Genomic DNA, 20,666 nt, shown 5'->3' with positions numbered 1-20,666 from the left:
AAATTTCATTTTCAGTCATAGGTCACAGTGGTATTGTTCAAGCCCACAGGAGAAATGATCCCATATTTATACATGCTTAATTTCCATTTTTGTGTTAATTATTTAATGAGTATTAATAAGATTAATAGCTTATAAATGCTTCAGTACACAATTGCAAAAACAAATGCCCAACAACTGTGCGCTGCATGGCTAACGTTATATTGCCTGGCGCTGTACCATATTAATCACACAAACACCCTCACAAATGATTAGATCTACAAGAGAAACCAAGTGGCTTAACATAAACAGAGACAGGGGGTTTAGTATATTCAAATCAGTCTCCTATTTTCCAAGTAAACATGCTTATATCAATAGCATATAACGTGTTCATACTTAATCAGACGACGGTTTGAAGTCACCATGAACGTCTTTATAATCACAATAGCCTGAAATTCTCTTTACAATGTTTTAGCAAACGCTTATATTTATGAAGGCGACGAGTATCCATTGGCATTTGTGCTGTGGGCGTCTATCAGTGTGCTGTTTCCAGTACGGGAGACCGCCTAGTGCAGATAAACCTGCTATTTTCCAGTAAAACACACTGTTATGACGCGTAGTTTACAGAATTAATGTTTTTTTTATCTATATGTAAATCAGCGACAGCACGGTGAACTACACGGTAACACCGTTCAGTTTAGCCTCTGCGCTCTGAATGAAGTGATGGGCTGCAGCCTTATCGAAGCCGCGCAACCAGGAAGAGATTCGTTTCACTCACATCTGCCAAATCCTCACAGAGCTGTCGAAAAACTGCACTCGTTGTGTGACTTTTTGAATTTTAGCAGTGTCTTTTGTAGCATAACACGAACGTTTTTTTTTGAACGAGGGCGCCAAAACTGGAAAGGCTAGTCAGAGAACGGTAGGCTATGCTAGGCTATGTCCTCAGACCGACCTAACGGATTTCTTTTTTTGGTTCACTTCCTCAGCCAGAAGTTGGAGATTTTCATTCTCTGTCTTTTCTGCGTTCACTCTGTCGTAAAATATTGAACAATAGCCTTAAATTATATATATAAAAACAGGCAACCCTTTTTCAGTTAGGTAGAGTAAAAACCGGCTACATAGCTTTAATACATTTAAAGTGGGAACTTTAGTATCAGCTGCACCCTGAGCACCTCTGCACCATGCTAGTCTTTACAGTCTTATTCTGAAAGTAAAGCCGAGCAGATTGTTAGTCTGACCCCATTCGAAGCAATTTTCGATTGTAGAAAAATATAGGGCATGCACAAATGCACATAATCTTAAATAAAGAGCTTTAATGTTCTTCCTATAAATGAAATATAGCCAAATGCGTGTGGTCTCTTTATAATACACTCACATGCCAGGCTGAAATGCTTCAGCTAACTCGAGGTAACGTAGTCTATATTAAAAACAAGAAAATAATTAATGTTACTGGATGATTAGCAGTTAACTCGATAGTGCGTTTAGTCATGTGAGCTAAAAATCAACACGAACATAAAGAGGAACAGAAATACAGTCATATAAAATCATCACACCAACACCGATATTTAGTGGCACCGTTTTATTATTTCATATTAAATGATGCACCCATCAATTAGTAATGTTCTGGAAAGCTATATCCTCTCGTTTTGACTCAGGCTTCCCAACGCCAGGTCTGCTGCGTTTCACAGCAAACCTTTCAGTCAATGCAAGTCAAACCCCTCTTGAGCCTGCATGTCGTATCCACAGTCTAAGTTAAAGATGTCACCTTGTTTGGAAGCCGTTCTGCCGGCTGTCTTTGGTTATTTTGCAAATATGTCTCGTTGCAACAAAAAGACATTCGTTCACAGTTAAATCTGACAAGTAATAAAATGCATTATGTACAAGCAAAAGTGCAATCGACAAATAGGAAAAAGGGCACAGTATCAGATCTCCCGGTTCTGATCTTTATAGGCCTAGTGCAATTCTTTTTCAGTAAAGTACACTTCTTTTTCGAAAAAGTTTTTTTTGTTTGTTTTCCCATTTTTAGTTGATTTAAACATGAATGTTCCATTGATTCCTCCGGTCAAACATTGTACTCCTTTGCTGGAGTTTGGCGTTGTTGTGCACAAGTCTAAGGACATCAAAACTGCACACAGTGGCAGCTGCACGGACGCAGGGCGCAGCTCGCTGAGATAAAAGTCACCTTTTCAAATAAAAACCAGGGATGAATTTCACAAAAAAGCGCTGTGGAAAAAAAGATCACACTTTGAATCCCAGATAGCAAGCATATATCAGTCTGCTGGCTTGATAAGGTCCACTGTTTGCCACTGCTGGACCACCCAGTTTACTCTGCTGCATACAAGATCTAACTAGTTTTTAATCTTCTCAAACAGATTTCAAATTCACATAGACTTTTATTTTAGAAATTAAACTAAGACAAATATTACAAACAATGGAAAATACATAATAAGCCTAATATAAAATGATTTTTTGAAAATGTTCTGGCTGACGATGTGCTAGATTGTTTACAGCTGCATAACCGGCGTTATTCCTGATTTTGTGGTTAAAATTATTTACTAAACTCATTTACAAAGGATAACGACGGAAAGAAATGGAGGAAGAATAAGTTTATAGAGCGCTGGAAAGTGGCGTTTTGTCTAACACTTTAGCCTAAACCCCACTGAGCCACCAGCTTTACTGGCCAGCAGTGGCCCGCTATCCTCTTGCTATCTGGGATGCTACTAATAATTAAGATGATCTCAACACTGCTATGCTTTCTGGAAACTGGGGAGAATATAATAATTCAATGCAAGATGCAACTGAACGAAAATAGTGTGTATGTGTAAATGCAGGGTGGACACGTTAGCCCCTGTGAGTGCTTTAGAATGAGCCTCCCTCGAGCTCACAGGATCACAGCTGAGATTTCACAACGCAGGAAAAGAGGTAGTTTGCTGAATATTTCTCTAATACTTCAGAACGCCCGTTCAGCATGTTCGCTAGCCTACCTCTGTCACACACAGCAAAGCCTGATGGTGCTCTCTAGTCTAAGCTGGGCTCTATGGCTGCGGGGGGCCTGTAGGTCTGCAGCCACTGGGCGATGTCCGCTCTGTGGTGCGCGAGCGCCAGGTCGAGCGGCGTTAAGTCCTCGCGATTGCGCAGGAAGGGCCACGCGGTGAGCGGCGCCAGGTAGCGGACGGCGTCCAGGTGGCCCTCGCGCGAAGCCAGGTGCAGAGGCAGGTTGCCGTCGCTGTCCTGGAGGTTGACGTCGGCGCCGTAAGTCACGAGCACCTCAAGCATGTCCACGTAGCCGTCGCGCGCCGCATCGTGCGTTATCGTGAGGCGCTTGACCGGGTCGCGCGCATTCGGGTCCGCATTGGCTTGCAGCAGGGCCTCCGCCACTCTGGGACACCCCAGCTTCACCACCTGCGAGAAGGGGGCAAACATTATTTATACGGTGGGCTCGAGGGGACGATATACAGGAAAGAACCGCATGGCGATGAATAGTTATAGCATGCATGTCATTCCGCAATTTTATTGGCCTGGCATCATTATTTTGGGCGTGGTCATTATTGAAGCTCATGGTGCACCTTCCAAAAAACCGTGTCCCATTTTGCTTAATTCACCCTACTTGAACCCATCAGGAGTGACCCCTTGGTGTGACGTGATTAATGACTGGCCTGCGTTATTTTAACCAAATTATTCACATTTTCTGGATCATGTAAATGCCCCCATTATTTCACCTTCATTCAGAAATTCTCATCTAGCAAGTCTGATATTTGGCCTAAATGCACTGCACAGTAAAAATAAATAAATAAACTTTTTTTAATAAATAAAAACGTGATTACTAATTTGTATGTATAGCCAAATATTAATGATTAACAAATGACATATTGTGTAGACATTATGTGCACTTAACTACATTTTTACACAAGATACAAACATTAATACATCAGTACTTAAGAAAAAGCACAAAAAGCTCCAAAACGACTATACTGCTTTTTTATAAATACCAAAACAAGTGTACATTTAATACACTATTTTTGTGGCTAAAAATTAAGCTATAATACTCTGCATGAGACCTACAGCCTAAGCATGTACTCATTAAATGCATATGTAGGCTACAGTGCACCCAAACAGGAAATAAATAGGACTAATCTTAAATCTTAACATTTTAAAATGAATTCCATAACAGGGATTAATTTCGGGAATAAAGCCACTGTTTTTCTATGAAATATCTTTTTGTTAGTTTGTTAGCCTTTGACCTGCATTAACACTGCAAATTACACTTGAGCAGATTAAAATAGATTGAGGCTAATAGTTCAAAGCATCATTAAAAATAATTATTTCTGTAAGACAAAACAGGCTGTTCAGTCCTAATCTGTACTCCTTAACTGTGACCTAATTTCTAACGTCCCTGAGTGGACATGCTGGTAGAGGCCTACAGACATTTAGCTTAACCTCACACTAAATTAGCCTACACAGTCAGTGATCCATCAAAAAATCTATTTTTAGTGTAGGCAAAGCAAAATCTGTTGCCAAATCATCCCTTAAACGCTGTTATAATTAAGATTACCTCCACAGTTATTAGATTAGCCTATAGTGTGTTCCATTTTAAACAGAAATGTTCTTTTGTTTTGTATAGAAGGTGATCTCCCTTATTTTGCCTGATTGGTCAGAAAGTATCTCCCATAAAAACGTACAGGCCTATAGAAATATAAATATATTTGTAAAACTACATGTAAAATAGTCTCACCAACAAATAAGGAACAGCATGGCTGAAATGCGTACATCCTAATACAGGCCATCAGGAACAGACTAGCCTAGCCTACATCAACTGCACATTTGTTGACACGACATTTGGGATTCCCCTAAATGTGCCTTATCCCACATATGTAGTAATTTTGAAGCTGAAACAAGATGCTTGTGTGAATACAGTATATAACTATGAGTAATTGCTGACTGTATTTTACCTTGACCAGTGTTTATCAACAGGCTATGGCTGCAGTGCATGTGGCACTCTTCCTCCTTCTCATGACTGGACTGAACAGCCTGTTTTCTCTTATAAAATTATTATTTTTTAAAGTGTTACTTTGCGTTTAGGTATGCTTTGAACTATTCTGTTCAGTAAATATAATTTTTAGTTTTAATGCAGGCCAAAAGCAAAGCAGCAAAAATAGCCTTTTTATTAAAACAAATCCATGGGCATGGTAATTAATATTAAACATCTATACGGCCTGAAAAAATGCCAGAAAGTGACACCAATTTTTTTGTTTGTTTCTGAGGTTTGCTTAAACAATTAGGCCATCTATATGAACTAAAACACGTGCACCTCTGGCAGGCCTGCGCTATGAGAATGAGGCATTTGCAGAGTCACTCCTAAAAAGCTATACGTCTGTACCACTATATGAGGAATTAATTGCTTTACAGCCTTTATAACTGCTTTAAAATATTTAAAATATGTCAAGTAAATGTCTGACTGCAGATATAGACAATCAGCTTCAACTAAATCTGCCTTAACTGTCTTAGTGTATGTCACGGAGGTCATTTGCATTTGCTGTGCAGCTTTTCTGACAGATAAAATGTAACAATTCGTAAGAAAAGTAATAAGAAATAATAACAAATAGGTGAAATAATACACCCATCTAGCAGACCGTAATAAAAGAAATGGAGCATGTAGTGCAGCCATATTATAGAAAGTTAGATGGGTGCATGATGTGGTCCATTTGTTAGCCTACATTTCTCACAACCAGATATTTTAAATCCGTGACAGTTGAGACAGATATGCCTATTCATTTGAAGCTGGTTGCCTATTTAGGATCACTGGGCGCTACTATCAGACGTTGAACAGCCTGCGGTGAAAATGTAAGACTAAAAGCAAAGAGCACAGCCTCTAATCGTCGATTTGGGTCTCCAACCTGCAATGGTGCCCTGCCGAATTTGTTCCTCTCATTCACGTCAACGTTGCCTTGCAGTATCAGTTGGGTTTCTCTCAGGTCTCCTCTCGCGGCTGCAGTGCACAACCTGTTCGCATCTGGGGCTTCGGCCATGATCTCCACGAGAGCAGCGAGGGGAGGAAAATAACGGATCTGCACTTCAAATCCTGTGATGTTGCTTTTAGATGACAAATCCCGAGTGTGACGCGAGGCAACACGAAACTGTAGTAAATAGTCTTTTCTTCCAGCCTCCCCCCTCCCTCCCACCCCCCCTCAAAAAAGTTGGTGTAAAGCCAAGGTCCGCCCCCCGTTTTAATATCGTCCCACTGTAACAATCGTAATCAGCACGGAAAACAGGAATATCACGCCATCTCCCTCCGAGCAGCAGGCTTCAGTCACCACCTGCGAAAACGTGCCGTGCAATAACACACGATCCACGCAGGAGCCTGAAACTGTGTCTCGGTTTCCCTCACGCGGGCTGAAACCTAGCTCCAGTTACGACGGCTGAGCTGAGCTGAGTTTTTTTTGGCTGGCATCCACGCATTTGAAAGTCTTTGAAAAAAACAACAAACAAACACCACCAACAACAATAAAAAAGACGCAGAAGCACGCGGTTTAAGATGAAAGCCAGACGACACTGGAGTGATCTGGCAGCCCCCCGTCAGCTCAGCCAGCGCTGAAAGGGCGTGAAGCTGCAGTAAAACTCGCAGATCCACTCCGAAACGTCCCCAGCACACCGACACGCAGGTGCAGGATCTCACAAAAAAAAAACCCTGCCACCCAAAGGTGCGTTTTGCAGACGCCCTTGAGACGCGAAAAAGTTGCCGACGTCTGAAAAAAAATACCAAACAACCCCGAACGGATAAAGAGCACGAATGTCACTTCGAGCAGCGATCAGCCGCCGCAGCCATCCAGTGACTTTCAGAAGGATGTGCTGCTCTCTGAAGTTTTTGCGCGAGCTTCCCGCCCATTTCAAACGGAGACCAAATGGTTTGAATGTCGAGCCTGCCTTGCGCGTTGGCTTCACTCTACGCTTCTGTTATTGTGGCTTTCTCTCTTGTTTTTCTCCCCCCACAATGGAAAGTCGACACGGTCGAGCAGAGACAAAGCAGAGCTGATCTGAAACGGCAAAAAATATATGAACGGACGATGAGTTTGCAAACCGGTCCCGCGCTGCTGTATAATGAGATTAGCGATTCACACAGCAGCACAAAATGGCAAGAAGTGACGAGGCAGTGATCTGGTCACAGTCCTCTGGCTGCACTGTGGAGCTGAAGATCAGCGACAACAACCGAAATACTGTCACATTTGAAACGCAGCGCTGTCCCGAGCTACCTGTGAGAACAGCCGCATCCCACACGGTGTACTTCGGCCGTTCTCCGTAACATTTTCTTCATCTGGCTGCTCGACAAGCTGATTGGTAGGCAGCTGACGTTGTAAGAGTGAGAGAGCGACTGAGAGAGAGAGGGAGAGAGAGAAAACAGTCCGCTGCTGTTGTTTGACATCACTCATTTTTGAAATAAAGGACCGAGACTTCCGCCCACTTTTACTAACAGACGAAGGGAGAGGCGGGACTCAACGGTAAGCTAACGTCGAGGAGAGCCACACATGCAGTTTCATACCCTCGCCTCTCTCTCTCATACACACACATACACACACACACACACTCGGGAGATAATGTGTCAAGCATGAATTCGCGTGAAGCCCATTTAGGCCCAAGAAGCAGCAAATCATTAACCATTTACTTATTATTTTGCTCCAGTTTGTTAGCGCATTGAATCCTTAGCCTATTTATAAACAAAGTGTGAGCCCCATTTCAGCTACTCGGCCTTTAGATTGGTGCTGTGTGACAGTCTGAGCACTCACAGTGTAGCTCTAATCGAGGTTTGGCAGAAGTTTGCTAACGGTTCAAAAAGGTTAACAGTCAGGTTAGCACAGTCTTTCTCATCGCTGGTCCTGGTGGCCCACTGCTTATCCTGCTAGCACACCCAGTCTAACTCAATAATGGGCTGTCAATGAGCTGATTAGTTGGATCAGGTGTGTTGAAAGCAGGGAAAACACTAAAAAGTGCAGGGCAGTGGGCCAACAGGGCCAGAGATGAGAATCACTGGGTTAGCACATAGCCTATCTCACAGTTTCTGGTAGGTGAGATGATATAAGAAAAGACAGATTGTTCATAATGTAAAACACTCTTTTAGTAACACGAGCGCTTCAAGGAAAACGAAAAACAAAACAAATAACAATAAAAAAAGTAAAAAAATTAATGCCATAAGCCATGGTAGAACATTAAACTGACTTCAACAGTCAGTGACGAAAAATGTATTTATTTTGTAAAGTTCTCAAAGCTTCAGTACGTCTTGTAATTAGGCTGTACGTTAATATGATATGATTCAGCAGGTCTATGACGAGGGGCGATTTGGGCCTAATAAATTGCACTAAAACTGACGGGGCTGAAGTCAGCTTCTTATTCGAATTTCCCCGTTCCACCTTAAATGGTGCAGCACATTCTGAAGCCTAAAGCGTCAGGCTGTAACTGCTGCACTGTTTAAGGTGAAACGGTGAAATTCAAACTAGAAGCTGGCGATTAAGAAGCTGACTTTAGCCTCGTCTAAAACTGAAGCTGGAATAGACTGTAATTTGGGTCACAGAGCCCATAGAGCTTTCTCATCAAAACCACTGGCTCTCTAAAAAGGTTCGTTATAACCATGCAGCAGATTACTATACTGCAAATTAACACAATCTAGCAGGACTCTGATTTACATATAACATGCATGCAACAACCCATAATATTGTCATTTCTGATGCGGCGAATATGCGCAGCTCTGCGTTAACCATGCGCATCTTTGTGTTGGGCCTCGACAGTTCATTTACGACAGTTCATTGCGACTGCCGTACGATGTTTAGAAAAAAAGTGACGGCAACAGAAAATCTACAATAAAAATCAGCTCCAGACTGAGGAGAAGGAGCTGAGGATCGGCACTCTGCTCCCAACTGACCGCGCTGCGCTAGTACGAGTCCCGGGGACGTACAGACTTTGAGAGGGAGCCCCGCAGGCGGACTGAGTGAGTGAGTGAGTGAGTGTGAGGGAAGGGAAGGTGAGTCAGAGCGGCGCAGCTGGAGCAGCAGCAGCCCGACAGACAGCAGGCAGGCACACTCACAGCCCCTACGGCCATGGCCTCCGACACCGGGAGCAACATGGACAGAGAAATGATTCTGGCTGACTTTCAGGTACGGTTTCTCCCTGTTGTTCGGTTTGGTTTGGTTAGTTGTCAGCGCACACAACCTCCAGCGCGTGATGCTCAGACAGCCAGCTAACGTTTTGTACTAACGCTGCTCAGGAGAGCGGCTAGCGGCTAACGTTAGCCAGCTAGCTTGCTAAGTCACTGACAGTACTATATGGGTTAGCAAGTCAGTAAGCTAATGTGTCTTGAGTTGTCGTCGCGATACTTTGTTTTGCTGTTTACAGCTTTAACACTTAGTGATTAGTGAGACAGGATAAACCATGCCCACTGCTGTGTGGTTATCCGTGTAGTGTTTCTGTGTTTGGCAGGCGCTGTGTGGGAGCAAATAGCTTTGCGGCTAACTGGCTTTCATTGTTGCACTTTTGACAGCAGCCGGCGAACTAGCTACATTGCTAGCCAGCTATTCTACTTTGCCTGCGAAGTTTTTCTCCGGCCTTTAGGAATATTTCACTGCAAACGCTGCAAATGCATGCTGTTTCTTCTATTGAGTATAAAAATCAAAACGTCTAGGTAGTTATTTATCTGACTGAGCTCAAAATGTGTTGGCTAGCTAGCTCAGTATGTAGTGTAGAGGCTATGACTGGACGTTTTAGTTAGCATGGCTACTTCTAGACTAGACTGGTGTTGCTCGTTTGTTTATGGGCTCGATTATAAAGATTCCCTACGCTCTTTAGATCGAATTGTATTGTTTAAGAATATATATATTTGTATAAATCATCTCGGTCACTAGCTAGGTCCCTTGATTAATCAAGTAAATGGTTATGTTATTACTAATCTTAGACGAAGTCTTGGAATATTTAAAATAAATTGCGAGACAATCACGTGACTAAATAAAAACTGTGCTGTATCGTTTAATAAGTTAAACAACATTGTTCATGTTTTGATATCTTACTTTCATGTAGTCGTACAGCCTTGTTTTTATCACGATTAAATTATAACATTGACCATTGGACCTACATTGAACTTTGACTTTCTTTTGCTTTACATATTTCTCTGATCATTTAAGAGCTCAGCAGTCCAGAAAGAAGAGCTTTAGTCTAATTCCAGATTACCTTCCAGTTAGGCATGCACTCTGATATCAGAATCAGATTGAGGTTAGCACGTGTTATCTTAAAGAAGAAATATTGAGATGTGTCGACAGATATTTCAAACTGAGAATCAACAACATAATTATTGTATGTGATGTTCAGGTGATGTCAGGTGATTTAGTCTAAGTTTTGTAATTTTATAAAAATTGTGTCGGCATAAGTGGTATGTGCATGAAAAAATTAAATATCAGAATATGCCCACCTTTCGCATATCACCTTTTTTTGATCAACTTTGCTACTTTGCTGTATTTTCGAGATGTCAGCCTTACTTTTTTGTTTCAGGCATGCACAGGGATTGACAACATTGCAGAGGCAATCACTCTCCTAGAACTGAACAACTGGGACTTGGTGGTAAGTTTTGCCCACATTTACAGTGATACATTATACGTTGTAACAGATGGCAAAAACTTTGGTTGATTCCAATAACCTCATTATTTCAACGAGATAAACATTCTGCCTTTTGTTTGAGTTCATACAAAGCCACAGTGTTCATTGTGTACACATTATCTCATGGGCCTATTGTGAGTTAGAACACAGAAGATTCCAGCACAGTTCTCTAGATCCAGTCTTAACATGTGCATTAGTGAAAGCACAGCTGCATGTATTGTGGCATAAATCAACATTTTAGCTAATTTGTTTCAGCATCATCGTTATTTGTCCTAGAGCTTTTTGTTTGTTTGTAAATTTAAAATTAAGTCTGTGCACATCAGTCCTCTGTCTGCATTCAGCAAACTCGCACTAATAGACCCCTAGACATTAATAACTTCATCTTTGTAGTTACAGACTGTTTGGCTATAGTTAGCCAGAAAAAAATAGCAAAAAAAATAAAATGTTTCCTGCATTAAACTGACTAGAGGGCCGTTATACACTACTGTTGCTGTTTTACTATTGGCAGATAAAAGCATCATATTAGGTTTAATATTGGAGCCTGACCAGTTTTCTGTGGTGAATCATTATGCATTTAAAATGCATGATTTTAATTTATTATAAATATTTACAGATATTTTAAAAGAAGTGAGGAAAATATGTTTCTTCATAGAAAGCCCTTTGTGTTAATATGTAATATATGAAAACACACTTGTGCCTAAAGCAAGAAGTCATAGCATGCGGTTATACTGACTGATTACAATGTAACACATTATTGTATAAAATAATTTATTTTAAAAGTATTAGAATTCCTTTGGGAACTATCCCACTGACAAACCCTCAGAACCAACAGGAGCTGGCTTGCAGTGATGCAAGAACTTGGTTTGTTATTGAGCGCACATTGGCTGTGTTTGGATGTGTCAGAGGGTATACAGGTCTGAGAAGGTTAGAATAATACTCGTCTGCTGTATTCTGTACTGTACTGCCATAGAAGAGGACCTTCCAGACTCACAGTGGTCTTTAAAATGCTGCACAATTCATTACAATTTACTGAGAAAAGAAAACTATTCTAAACGTTTGTTTGAATAAAAAAAATGTCAAAGATTTATTCCCAACGATGTTAAAATGGCAGCATGTGTCATACGCAGAAGTTTGAACATTTTGTTGTGAAAATAAGTTAACAATCTGCTACAGCGAACAAAATTAAATGTCTTTTCTGCAAATTTTAGTGCATAATGTACCTTTACTTGCAAGGGCCATATTTTATGTTAAAGTTAGCAAATACAGTAATTGCATATTAAAATGTTTTCTATAGAGAATGTGTTCATTTATCTTCACTTAGAAAATCAATAAACTCAACAAAATTTTACCAAATTTTGATAAAAACCTTTACATACTACTCTGTCTGTAAATGCTTTATGTTGATGGCTTATATTTATAGCCAGTACATTTTAAGTGACATGCTTAAATAAAGACTTGAAGCCGTGAACTCAATCCCATTTTTTATTTTTACCCCTATCCCTTGTTTTCGAGTGTCATCTTGCCCCTTGGAACTGAGTTAGGGGTAGTTAAGGGGTAGTGGTTGAAATCTTCCCCCTACGAAATGGGACCCTCAAATAAAAAGAACATTACTTCATTAACAAGCTACTAGTGGTGCTCTGTAGGTGACCCTGCCAGTCTGCAGTGATAGCAGAGGAGGGTAAAGTTCAGAAACCTTGCTGCTGGGCTTTAGTGACATTTAGGGCGTCATTTGCCTTCAAAGAGCGGGGATGGACAATTATTTATTATCAGCTACCCCGAATTCTTCAGTGATATGAAGCTGAAGTCAGCAATTTGTTGAATTTTGATATGAAGCTGAAGTCAGCAATTTGTTGAATTTTGCCATTCCACCTTAAACAGCAGTTACATTCTGGTGCTTCAGGCATCAAGTAGTGCTGAACGGGTTAATTTTTAATTTTTTTATTTTTTATGCTTGTTATGGAGAGAACGATCATAATACATTGAAGCGACATTAAGATAATACAATGGTTATCGTAATTTTTAACAGAAATACTCACTTTCTCATAACACTCTGTTTGTGTGCCTCTGAAAAACCTCTGTTTGGAGGGCCATGTAGCCCTAACACTTCGCCCTACCCCTCTATCTCAACACAAATCGGGACACCCTACCCCTAGACATAACAACCCAAAACAAAGGGCTAAGGGCTAAGTGGTAGGGGCGAAGGGCGAAATGGGATTGGCCCTAGTGGAAATTTTATTTTTTTTTCTGCAGATTTATCCAGTTTCGCGGTGTACAAATGGTGTTTGGTGTTTTCATTTCATAAACTGAGTAATATGGCTGCCTTTAAACTTTGAAATGGCAAATTTCAGATGATAAATTATGAACAATAATCTGGGTCTTATGTTCTGTTAATTTAATGTGTCAAATTTGAGGGGGTCAAATCACTTACTTTTTAAAATTAAAACACCAAATTATATTTACCATGCATGGAGACAGGGCTCGTCTACCCCTTTCTATTAATTTCATTTCTTTTACTTTGTCAGTTAGACTGGTGTCAATTATATTGCTGTAGATTATGGTAATGATATTCTGATTGCAAATTGTGGAGACTGTTGGCAGTCATTAATGTTCTACCAACAAATCTGGTGTTCACACAGCATGTGTAAATCCAGCAGAACATTATTGAAAATGCCCGTTTAAAGCAAATTTTTACGGACAAAAAAAGTATGAAAAGCTTTTGAAACGAACACACGGGTAATAATACTCTCTTTGAACATTAAGCCCGAAAACTGATGGACAGCAACTGGGAGTAAAATTTTCTATTTTCCGATTTGTATTATTTTATTATTTATATTGTTTAATTTTTTCTGTGTTGTACAGATGCGTTGAAATCAAGCTGACCAGTCAGAGCATGGTTGTCATGGTTGCTGTCCAAGCAAATTTAAGTTGGTTTTAACGAGAGGAAAAATGAAACAAAAGCAGTATCCCGAATCCCCACTGACATACGAAAATACATTCAGAATAGCTCATTACAGTTTCATTGCTGTTTTGTAGAATGTAGAAAATTCTAAATTAATTGTTGCCATTATTACACTACATTAAAATGTTTGTAAAATGTTTTTTTGTTTTCCATAAAAAACTGTACTTGGCATGAATATATCTTTTACTTGTGTTTTGCTTGCAGTTTGTTTGTGTATTTACAAAAGTTTTGTGAATTAGGCCCAGTGTTTTCTTACAGCAGCAGCAGCACTGTCAATATCTTGTGGTTGGGGGAGTTGATTTGCAGTGTTCATGTTCATATACTTTATAGGTAATTATTGTGGGATAATTGCCGAAAGGTTTATTCATTACAACCTAGTAATTACAGGAAAAGATAATCATATAGATCAATAAAGCCCACATTTGCCAACAGTCAAAATGTTTTTGCATGTTTGGCAATGTGGTAGCAGCAAGCACTACAAGTTCTGTAAGTTTGTCTTTGTCAACAATTGACTAAGATCTGTATTGTTACTTTCAGTAGGCTTTCTAATGAACTGTCTTTTGTTTGGGAGGCCACATCTGCCATACAGTGTCTTGTACTGTGGTTATGCTAGCATTTGTCATGTACTTCGTAATGAATACATTTCTGTTGTGTTGTGACTGATATCATTACTGCATCGCAACTGAAAAACATTGTTTACCCTAGTGCCTAGAACATTCTCTAACTCTTCTACTAGCCTGCATTCAGCCTGAAAAGGCCACTACTATATGCTGTTCCACTCCTCTCATATTTATAGACTCTAAAGAATGTGCAGTCTCAGTACAGATCTGAAGTGACAGTTTCAAAGAGAGTCAAGAAATTGTGGTTTTTTTCCCCCCACAAAATAGCTCTTTACTGTGAAAAGGGGGTGTTTTTTCTATATTTAGCTGCAAGCTGCAAGTATGGTGGCAGCTGTTCAAAGCAAGCAGGGCCATGCCCCTGCGGTGGTTAAATGCACCTGTAAATGTGATGACTTGCTGTTCCTCTGTGTGGAGCTGGAAGGCCGATGGAATCTACAAAAGAGCCCCTGTGTGTAGGAATAGGACAAGCAGGAAAAGAAAACATATGCACACATGTGTGTATATACACCCAACACCTGGGCAAATCTTTCATCAGCTTTGAGGTGTTTATAGTACCTAAAGTCAGATATGTGTTTCATGATGAACTGTGTGTTTGTGTGTGTCTGTGCATGTCTGCTGTGTATCATTAGTTAAATTTATCAGGTGGGTGTTGTGTTGGCTTCACTAAATGGGAATAAATATATAATAAAGGATATAAGCTGCTCAGAAATCTGTCATTCTCAAAAACTCAAAAGCTCAAAGACTCTATTAGAGGCTTTTATAAAACAACAGTAACGGTAACAACAACACTAGAACTACTGTCATTTTATTCAGATAAGAATGTTAAAATTCTAATCAAAATGAGCAAAACACCCTTCTGGCTGTTAGGACTGTCCACTTGGCAGCCATTTTGGCAGTGCCCCCATGCATTTATTTCCAGTCATATGAGCTCGTGCTTCTATCTCTTTAAATAAGGAGAGACCTTTAACCCTGAAACTGAAAGCCACATTAGCATTTTTAAAGCACATTTGAAATCACTGGTAAAATCTGACAAAAATCATATAAATAGTTTGTAGCATTTGGTTCAGATATGAAGAGGTGGGACGTCTCTGTGAACAGATGCCATGTTGAGAGTTATGAGTTCTCCCATTCATTGTTAAACCAGTGAACTGTCTCCTCCTCCTTTGCAATGTTTTTATTCTGGACTGGTTTAGAAAAATATTGACTAAAAATCAAATGGTAACAATTTTCCCTTAATCCAAATATAGTCAATCAGACAAGACATGTTTGGTGTCAAACATTTGCTTGTTTTGCGTGCTGAATCTTGAAAGTTAGGGTCTCCAGTTTTGCACTGGATGTGATTATACTACACTAATTAGCCTCAGGCAAACTGTATGCATAAATCATCGCATACTTTCCTCAAACCACTTTTAGTAGTCTCATATATTTATTATGTTTATGGTTTGACACTGTATGATATACTGTAAAATATTGCGTAGATTGAAAAAGAAAGTAATAGCAGCTGAGGTTTGAGGCTACTTATGTCAATCTTTTATTTTATTTTCACAGTACGTGTGTCCGAAACCACCTGTAATTAAGTGCTGTCAAATTCCGGCTCCTGGTGACCATATGAGTAAGGTTTCTCCAGAATATGTTGCCTTTGGGTCTTCAGGCTTTTTAATGGCTTGTTCATGATTCCTCTAATTGTATCCATCCATCTTGTTGCTGGCTGCCCTCTTCCTCTTTTACCTTAAAGTGTTCCAAGCATTTTTCTTTTTTTCTCAAAAGCCGCCTAAACAAGTGTATTTGGAAAACTTAACAACTCAACATGGTTTCAGCCAAGTGTATAATGATTTATGCATGCAGTTTGCCTTGTGCTAATTGGTCCATTACTTGTTAACTACATACTTGTTGGCCTTGTAGGTCCAGTACAAAACTGTGGACATCAAACATGTCCAAACATTTTGGCTGATGAGCAACATTTAGAATAATGTGAAAATTGTGAAAATGGGATATATATTTTTTTTTTTTGGGTGGCACGGTGGCGCAGTGGGTAGCGCTGTCGCCACACAGCAAGAAGGGCCTGGGTTCGATTCCCGGCTGGGCGACCAGGGTCATTTCTGTGTGGAGTTTGCCTGTTCTCCCCGTGTCTGCGTGGGTTTCCTCCGGGTACTCCGGTTTCCTCCCACAGTCCAAAAACATGCAGTCAGGCTGATTGGACATGCTGAATTGCCCCTAGGTGTGAGTGAGTGTGTGAATGTGTATGTCTGTGTGTCTGCCCTGCGATGGACTGGCGACCTGTCCAGGGTGTATCCTGCCTTCCGCCCAATGACAGCTGGGATAGGCTCCAGCACCCCACCGCGACCCAGAAGGATAAGCGGTTTAGATGATGTATGTATGTATGTATGTATGTATGTATGTATGTATGTATGTATGTATGTATGTATGTATGTATGTATGTATGTATGTATGTATGTATGTATGTAATTTTTTTTTTTTCCTTTAAGTTGCATTTAGAGCACTAGAATTACATTAGACTTCAGGCCAGGGTTGAAGGTTATCAGTGGACTTGACCAAATAGTTCAGAAGTTGCTGTTTTGTTCATGCTCTGCTGAAGTATAATAGTTAAATACTTATCAAGACACTGCTGGATATACACTATTTCAGCTTGAGAACTTAGAGGCCTAGTTTTTGGATGGTCTGAGTACACCGATTGTGACTAACTCAAGAGCTGCTTCCCTCAGATCTTTATCCACTCAGTCATTCTGCTTATCATCGTCTGGCTCCAAAACCCACATACACTCAGATACTCGGAAGTCCGTTACAGTGCATTCCAGTTCAGAAAGGGAAGGAAACATACAGCCCACGTCGCTGCGTTCCGCTCATATGTGATGTACGTGCTGAATGGATGTTTGACAGAATATCTGATTTTTGCTGTTCATTAATTCAGTCTTTCTTTTCAAGCACCTTCTTTGTTTGCTGCCACCCTCATAATTCACATCGTTTAGCCTCTGTAAAGCGGCTGTTCAGTTTCTCTTGTTGGAGATCTGATCTATCATTCGTGTATGTAAATAGTCAATTTAGCTGTAGGTTCTAGTGTTAATGTGTCATTATTTCAGTTCTCTGATGGTAATCATCCTCTGCCTTTTTCCTCTCACATTTTATTTTTTGTTGCAAGCTATTCAGTGCTTTGGGTGACTGTTTGGTTTTGTGTAGTGGAGGTGATCATGTGAAAATTATTAGCCTAACTAAGATTAGCACAATACTGTGAATATGATTAAGTATTGTCATTAGTCCCAAAAAAATACTGGTGGGAATTTCATGAACACTAATTGGCAGCATCTTGATTGGTCACATTACACATAAGTAGTTTCTATGATACATCAGTGTTTGTTTAGTATTCCTATTTGTAATTGGAAATGAGGCTATGTAGTAGAGATTTAATTTTGGATACAGCCATTAATTTCTGTATGCTAGTAGTTCTCAGTCATTGCCCTGCATGTTGTAGGATCTGTTTACACTTGAAATTAAAATATAGTCAGATGTGGTTGTAAAGCTGATGTATACCTCTGACAAGGTAATGTTCCCAAAAGATTACTGAGGCAATTTAAGACTAGTAAAGTTAAACTTCTTAAACATGCTTGGGTGTAGGTCAGTATCCAGGAAAGGCTTAGTCCTCTATGAGCAAGGACGGATCGAGGCTTGACACTTTTCCTCAATGCGCAATTGCAAAGGATTTAGGTATTTCACCCTCCTCACTGCATATTATCATCAAAAGATTCAGGGAATCTTGAGAAAAATGTGTATTAAAGGCAAAGCAAAAAACCTCAGCTGAATTCTCATGACCTTTCGATACCTTAGACTGCACTGCATTCAGAAACAGTATTCTTCTATGATGGAAGACATTCCTACCACAAATGCCATTAAACTTGTCTTTTTGACCTTCTTTACACTCAACGTTAACATTTGATCATTTTGATCCAATCATGGTGATCAGATCATCTTCTAACCAAGACATTGCACATTTACACTTGCCCTTTTCAAGTGTAGTCTCTGCAACAAGATCTTGATCATATCTTATTTCCCTGCACAATATTTTAATTTTTTGTCAGACTACGGTGGTGCTGGAGCAGAGCAAGTGTAGCCTAAACAGGATGTACTGTTTAATGCTTAATGAAACATTTTGTAATCAGTGTAATATGTTCCAAGTATTGTAAGTTACAGAAAGAAAAGACAATGTCATGTACATTTGCTTCGCAGCCACAACTGAAGGCCAGATAAAATCTGATCAGGAATGGTGGGAGAACTGTGTGCTGTCCTTTACAGGCAGCACATGGCGTTTTAACTTTCGCTTTCGTAAATATATGTTTTAATGCTTGTGCAGACGGCTGAAAATAACTTGTTTAACACGAAAGGTAAGAATGATATCTAAAGTTGTGACTGGAGCGCACGAGACCTTAGAATGAATGTAGTCAAGCTGGTCGCATTGTGTTTACACACATGCACACAGACCCGATTACGGCCGATGCTCGACTACTTGTGTTTTTGGCCCTGTGTACACTTGTCATTAATGTCTGATCACCATGATTCCATCAGGGTGATTGGATCATCCCTCAGTCAATACACAGTACTTTTACACTGGCCTTTTTCAAATGTTGCTTCTGTATCCAGATATTGTTCAGATACTGTTCCCTGTGCAGTATTTATATTTTTTAATCATGTTAGCATGGCGCCAGAGCATAGCAGGCAGACCATCAACAGGTTAAGTTGTTAATTGCAACGGTTCTTTTTGTTTTGCTGAGAACCCACAACTAAAGTTAGGAAAAAATGAATTAAAATTACAGTTAGGAGTGGTGGGAGAAATAGCAGCAAATTGCTCTTCAGCTTTGCCCTTCATAAGCCTCTGTTTGAATACATGTACAAATACCAAAATAACTTTTTAATGAGAGCAGCGATGAGGCAATGATTTCAAAAGCTGTAGGTGAAGTGCACCTGATTGTTGGACTGCAAATGTAGCCAAGCTGGCTGCATTACATTTACACACATACACAGATTCAATCCCGATGCATGCTTGGCTACGTCGGGAACAGGACAGCTAGATTCGAACACGTTCTGATCACGAAGGCGGTTACACTGGTCTTTCAAATGTGTAAATGCACCGTTCTGCCGAATTAGCTAAATAGTTAAATAAATAAATAAATAGGATTCAGACCATAGATATTTGTATGGATTATGTTATGATCTATTTAAACTGAAGGCATTAATAGAGATAGTAAATACATACCCTATGAATGATGATTTTGTATTTTCTTTTAGGAGGTGGCTGTCCCAAATTCTAAGCCTAAGATCTTTTTGATTTAAAATGACGTTAAAAGTTTTAGATTTATCTTGTGTTTAATTTTTAAATAAAATAATGTATTCAAAAAAATGCTGTCCCACATCATGTCACTACTAAAACACAGAATTTTAGCCCATAGGCAGATCCTTATTTTAGCCACACCCCTGCATTTCAGAGCAGGAAGTGAGACTGCATCCTTGTCCCTCATGGCCACACATTGAGCAGTTAGATCCTGTTTTGTACCAAAATCTGAAATGTATGTGTGTATAGCTGTTCAAAGCCATGTTTGCTACCCATGTACTTAGTAGTGACATGATGGTAGTGACAAAATTGAATGTTCAGTCATTTATTTTAATAAAATAAATATAATTAAGACATGAAGTCACCGCGACCCAAAAGGATAAGCGGTTTAGATGATGTATGTATGTATGTATGTATGTATGTATGTATGTATGTATGACATGAAGTCACTCAAAGCAAAAGGATGTTAGTCTAATGTCATTTAAAAGTCCAAAATGCATTTTGAACACTGCCTATGAACCATTTCGGTAGATTAATCCATATACGAACAACATCGAAAAATGAGATGGATTTTAATGGAAATTGTAAACAGAGCCTAACACACCCAGTCGTAAATTAGTTCACTTGTTGCACCAGGTGTGTTGAGAGCAAAGGGAACTTTCTAAAATGGTGGGTTGGTGCTCCAAGACCGGAATTGAGAAGCACTGCTGTGTCTAATTGAGTGGAGTGAATCTGATAGAAGTGGTTCAACCTCATCATGTTAGTGTAAGTATTTGGTTGGGAAGTGTAATTAGTAAAAGTTTTAAAATTTAAACATCATCTTTATTTTTAAAATAATAGCAGGCCAATTCAAGCAATTCAAGGCCAGTCATGAGTTGCTATTGTATGGTGTTTTATTTGATATTGTAATACTGTTCTGAAATGTTTCTCATGAAAATCTTTGTGAACTCGATTGTCAATATTAATTGTGTGCTCGAAGTAACTGTAATTGCTTAGTGTGCTGTATTTGTTCAACTATTTTTCTTTATTTTTTTAATTTTACAGGCAGCCATCAACGGCGTGATTCCACAAGAAAATGGCATCTTGCAAAGGTAAACTCAACAAATATAATTTTCTTAAGTGATGTAGAGTACGGTTGGTCAGA

General features: G+C 39.7%; 2 protein-coding genes across 2 annotated transcripts in view; one reads left to right on the top strand and one right to left on the bottom strand.

Annotated features, from left to right (window-relative positions):
• Positions 1-1,540: 1,540 nt before the first annotated feature.
• cdkn2c (cyclin-dependent kinase inhibitor 2C (p18, inhibits CDK4)) lies at positions 1,541-7,422 on the bottom strand. Its single transcript, XM_036578057.1, has 2 exons — positions 5,871-7,422; positions 1,541-3,378 (listed from the first exon to the last, which is right to left on the bottom strand). Exons 1-2 carry the CDS (start codon positions 6,000-6,002, stop codon positions 2,995-2,997), a joined length of 516 nt encoding a protein of 171 aa, XP_036433950.1. The 5' UTR covers positions 6,003-7,422; the 3' UTR covers positions 1,541-2,994.
• A 1,637-nt stretch (positions 7,423-9,059) lies between these two features.
• The window catches only part of faf1 (Fas (TNFRSF6) associated factor 1), an 89,127-nt gene continuing 77,520 nt past the window's right edge, over positions 9,060-20,666 (top strand). The window contains exons 1-3 of the mRNA XM_036579205.1: positions 9,060-9,116; positions 10,501-10,569; positions 20,567-20,613. Of these exons, the coding sequence (XP_036435098.1) occupies positions 9,060-9,116; positions 10,501-10,569; positions 20,567-20,613 (173 nt within the window). The remainder of the gene's footprint in view (positions 9,117-10,500; positions 10,570-20,566; positions 20,614-20,666) is intronic.

Source organism: Colossoma macropomum, unplaced genomic scaffold, assembly GCF_904425465.1.
Source record: "Colossoma macropomum unplaced genomic scaffold, Colossoma_macropomum, whole genome shotgun sequence".
NCBI lineage: Eukaryota > Metazoa > Chordata > Actinopteri > Characiformes > Serrasalmidae > Colossoma > Colossoma macropomum.
The sequence above is the reverse complement of the archived record's forward strand: the minus strand, read 5'-3'. Positions and strand labels throughout refer to the sequence as shown.

Coding starts and splice junctions, on each gene's coding strand:
- cdkn2c (XM_036578057.1), bottom strand. CDS start 6,002: ATGGCCGAAGCCCCAGATGCGAACAGGTTGTGCACTGCAGCCGCGAGA. Junction 3,379..5,870: donor TCGGCAGGGCACCATTGCAG/GTTGGAGACCCA, acceptor CCCTTCTCGCAG/GTGGTGAAGCTGGGGTGTCC.